This window comes from Rhagoletis zephyria, unplaced genomic scaffold, assembly GCF_001687245.7.
Source record: "Rhagoletis zephyria isolate East Lansing unplaced genomic scaffold, Rhagoletis_zephyria_1.1 Rzeph_scaffold_01732, whole genome shotgun sequence".
Lineage (NCBI taxonomy): Eukaryota > Metazoa > Arthropoda > Insecta > Diptera > Tephritidae > Rhagoletis > Rhagoletis zephyria.
In genome coordinates, this window is record NW_016158816.1 from 19,248 (window position 1) to 23,843 (window position 4,596).

At 30.9% G+C, this 4,596-nt stretch overlaps 1 protein-coding gene across 1 annotated transcript; it reads right to left on the reverse strand.

Moving 5' to 3' along the window:
• Positions 1 to 2,080: 2,080 nt before the first annotated feature.
• On the reverse strand, positions 2,081 to 3,004 carry LOC108364969 (uncharacterized). Its single transcript, XM_017618854.1, has 3 exons — positions 2,517 to 3,004; positions 2,375 to 2,449; positions 2,081 to 2,316 (listed from the first exon to the last, which is right to left on the reverse strand). The coding sequence occupies exons 1-3, from the start codon at positions 2,695 to 2,697 to the stop codon at positions 2,180 to 2,182; spliced, it is 393 nt and encodes a 130-aa protein (XP_017474343.1). The 5' UTR covers positions 2,698 to 3,004; the 3' UTR covers positions 2,081 to 2,179.
• Positions 3,005 to 4,596: the final 1,592 nt, after the last annotated feature.

Here is a 4,596-nt window from a genome sequence, read left to right on the forward strand (position 1 = left end):
TGAACGAGTCCTTTTCTTATCGCTTCAGGCGATTTTTGGAATAATTTTATTCTTTTTAATACTTCATTTATTTTTTTGTACCAAATTGCAACTTACAATCGGAATTAATTCATTTTCTCGCTCTGCGACTTCCTATTTTTTCAATCTTGTCCTTGGGCATAATTTAGATGCTTTTGGCCAATACTATTGACGCCATATTCATAAGTTTCGGAATTTTTGAGAACTTTTTTATTCAAAATTGACATGAACGAAGTGATGTTGCCGATTTGTCACCACAGCAATAAATCGGTGAGTCGCCAATTTGTTGCCATTGGCGATTGTTGCTTATTTCTCATGTTTTGCATGGTGGGTGTAGTAAAATACGTGTATATTTCTAAACTACTACACAGAAAAAAGTGTCAAATCATCACAAGGGCGGTTCAGGGAATTTAATAATTATTGGGTCATAGTTTGCGGTATATTCTTGAAACCTTTTGATATACAGACATCGAATACTGGTGTTCATATGCCTGGATCATGCAACTCCAAAAAACCATTTTCCCAATAGCTTGAAAACAAATAATTGAACATATTCAAACGCCCAAATATCACAAATTAGAGAATTAGATCATATTATATCATACTTAATATAAATATGTATTAAAAAACATATATGAAATAAACCACCTTATGCAAATATATTGTTTGAATTATAATTAAACTTTATTAATTTAATTATTAATTTATTTAATTAAACCGTTTTTACAATGTGTCAGAGTAATATTTATTAACGCACTTAATAATATTTATAATGTTATGATATATATTTAGCAACAACAAGAAAGTTAAATTAGTTTTACCACTATTGGCGAAATCTTAAAGGGTTTTAATATTCATAAGCTGAGATCCTGGTACAAATGAGTTATAAGAATTGCAACAGCGATAAGTAGGAAAGGAACAAATATTTGCAGATTATCATGTTAAGTTACACTTGTTACTGATTTGCAAACAAAATTAGTTTTGTGTATTTATTTCTAACATATTTTTTGTCTTCTATGTATTTTTTTTGTATAAAAGAAGAACTGATCAGACGATAACACCGTGCAACAAAAATAAAATAATTTTAAAACCCGCGAAACAATCAATATTCTCACGAAACTAGGAGCCAAATATGGTAAAACTGCATTAATACTTTTTCTCTCTGACTACAGGATTTTTTTAAAAGGACTTTGAAATTTCAGATATGATAAGATAAAATATGGGTATCAAATAAATTAAAAATACTTTTTTTGGTAAACAAGGACGAATAGTTATTGAAAATGTGCGTTTAACTATTTTTTTTTATTTATTCTAAACTAATAAAGTTAGGAGGACGAAATTCGAAGATGTTATGATACATATATCAGTGTTCGAAACAGAATTTTTCCAATAATGAATATTTCAAATTTTCAAGGATATTCAAAGATAAAACTTTAAAACGTTTAAAAACAGAATTTACAGAATTTTATATTTTGTTTGATACCCATATTGTTATTCTCAATGGTAGCGACATCTTTTAGTTAACTATATCTTTGAAATTTCAAAGTCCTTTAAAAAATCCTGAAGTCAAAATGAAAAATTAAAAACGCAGTTTTACTATATTTGACCCCTAGTTTCGCGAGTATATTAATTTTTGTGTGCTATGATATAAAATAATGAATCAAATTAAAGAAAATTTCTGCTGGTTACGGTTTTACACTGTAACACGTCTATTCTGCCCGTTACCGAAGATTTTGTAACCGGAAAATTTTATTACCAAACAATGTTACCAGTTCTTGTCACCGCGATTCTAGGTACGTTGGTGATGCAGGTAAAATATTCAGCAATTCAGCTATGAAGAATTGTGCAAATTCTGGTATTGCATATTTCACGGGGCAATATTTTGTTACCAGCTTATGAGATGGTAACAAAATTTACCGGTTACAAGAGTACACAGAATGCGAAAAGGGTTTAAAAATTGACAGACACTTTATTTACCGGTTACAAACTTCTTATTACCAGCGCAGAATAGACCTGTAAATGACTATAAGTTCATATAAAACTAAATTAAAGATAGCCAAGTACTTATTTACTAATATTTTAATTTAATACTAATGCATTATTAGTTCTTCTGCGTACTTCACCTTCTTCCATAAACATCTTTTATTATCTTGTAGTTTCTTTATAATTCTATTATTTTTTTTTGTAGTGCATTCTTCATCATATCTATAACTCGTTTAGCGCGACGAGGTGTGGCAACATCATCTACACAAACTTCGTTTATATAACGCGGTTCGTTAAACAAACGTTTGCCGATCTCTGGAATTAGAAATCATATTTAGCAAAATCCCATAATTCCGTTAGAAGAATACTATACCTAAAAGTAACTTACTACGACCAAAACCTTCAGATAAAAGTAGTTCTTTCGGAATAGCTATATCCTGATCGGACCCTGAAATAAAATATTGTATTTAGCTATTTAAAAACAACAAGCGAACATTATCTCAAAAAAGCCTTACCCCAAGCAAAATCTGCGTGTAGTGTAAGCTCGGTTGGTGGGCATTGCGATGGCACTGACTGCACATCATGGCTCGGCATATAGGTACTACTGCATTGCCCGGATATTCCTAGATGTACATATATGAGGTCGCAGCAGCAAAGTCGGCGAAATTCCATAGCGAAGATACTTACCCTTTCCATTTACTTTGTAATCATTGGTGTTGAAATGGTTGGAGCTTGGGGGAAGAAGCGGTGACCATGCCGTTGATGACAAATACTGCTTTGTCGGCAATTAGGCATTGGGTGGTCTTGGCATTGAAAGTGAAATGGTTTAAGTAGTAATGAACTGAAGTGACAAAGAATGCCATCAAGGTCTTTTGATAATGATATTTGATATTTATTTGTGCGAGTTGAATTGTGAAATGATTTGGGTTAGTTTGCTTCGACTTGTTTGTTCTTTAAAAGTCACACTACACCTCCCTTTTTAATAAGAATGTTCATATGACTGTAGTTTTATGGACATTCTTTACCAATATTGTTTTTGACTTTTATCAGTTTCTTTTTGTTTTCTTGTTTTTCCTTTTATTATTATTTCTTTAATTATTGTAATTTTTAAGTCTATTCTTATGAACTATTTGGTTTTTATTGGTTTTATTGTCTATTATTTGTACATTTCTTCTTAAAAGTATATCTCTTATGGTAAATGGACCTTTATACTGAGGTTCTAACTTATGTCCTGATTAATTTTTTAATAAAACTAAATCTCCTATTTTAAAATTATATTCTTTTTCTTTTCTTTTTGTTTATTTATTAAGTGTTGGGCCCTTACACTAGCTACTTCTAATCTAAATTTAGCTTCCTTAGCGTAATCATCTACATTATATAATGGGGTAATTCTATCTATCTCTCTAAATTGTTCGAAACTATTAGGTATTTTAGCAAATATTAATTCATATGGGCAGTAGTTATGTACTGTTGATGGTGTCGTGTTGAAACAGTATGTGAAATATTTAAGCCATTCATCCCAGTCGGTTTTATCTATTGATATGTAGGAGCGAACATATTCATTGAATGTTCTGTGACTCCTTTCTATAGTACCGAGGGTTTGGTGATGATGTGCTGTAGAAGTTATTTTTTCTATTTTGAGCAATTCACATAATTCCGTAAGTATCGCATTTTTGTATTCTGTTCCCATGTCCGAAATGAACGTCTTCATTGGACCATAAACGAGAATAAAATGTTCAAATATAGCTTTTACGATTGCTTTTGCGTATTTGTCTTGTATAGGTATTGTTACTAGGTACTTTGTCAAGTCACATATTATAGTGATTGCATATTCATTTCCGTTAATCGATTTTGGAAATGGACCGATGGTATCAACGAATACCGTATCGAAAGCTTGTACCGGTGTCTTTGTAATAGTCATTGGATTTTTCAGGTGTTTTAATGTTTTTGTAGTTTGACACTTATGGCATGACTTTACGTATTTTTTAATATCTTTAGTCATGTTTTTCCAATAGTAGTATTTTTTTATTTTTTCGGTGGTGCTATAAATTCCGCAGTGACCTCCTTCAATTGGGTCATCATGATATCTTTTTAAGATATTTTTAATTTTAGCATTGTCATCAATTTGGATCACCTTGTTCAGTAGCGCTACTTTTACTTGATTTAATATTTCATTGCCCTTATTTTTAAAATCAATAATCGAGATAAATTCGAAAATCTTCTCGTTTGGTGCCAATTGTAGTCTATCAGTTTTGTATTTACCGGCCACTTCATCGAGCCTTGAGAAAAATTGACCTAAGTCAAATTTCTCATTAGTAAATAAATCATTGATATATATATACGCAATTATCGATTTACCTCTTTTGATGTAACATCTTTCAGGGGTAATCTTTAATTTACAATATTTCCTGACGTCAGTGTTATTTAAAGGAACGTATATATTGGGCTTATTATATATTTGATGATGCTTATTTAATTTACTACCTGTGCATGCTGTGTCTTTTTTATGTGTCATTGAACGTGTTGTTATTCTGAGTACTTTAGCTACTGACTCAGTCATTTCTTTTAGATTGTCTATTGTTATTCGCGATAAAG

Bases quoted from the DNA above. Each gene is read 5' to 3' on its own strand.
- LOC108364969 (XM_017618854.1), bottom strand. From the start codon at position 2,697: ATGGAAAGGGTAAGTATCTTCGCTATGGAATTTCGCCGACTTTGCTGC. The intron at 2,450-2,516 runs GTAAGGCTTTTT...ATTTTATTTCAG, and splicing joins ACACGCAGATTTTGCTTGGG to GGTCCGATCAGGATATAGCT. The intron at 2,317-2,374 runs GTATAGTATTCT...TTCTAATTCCAG, and splicing joins TCGTAGTAAGTTACTTTTAG to AGATCGGCAAACGTTTGTTT.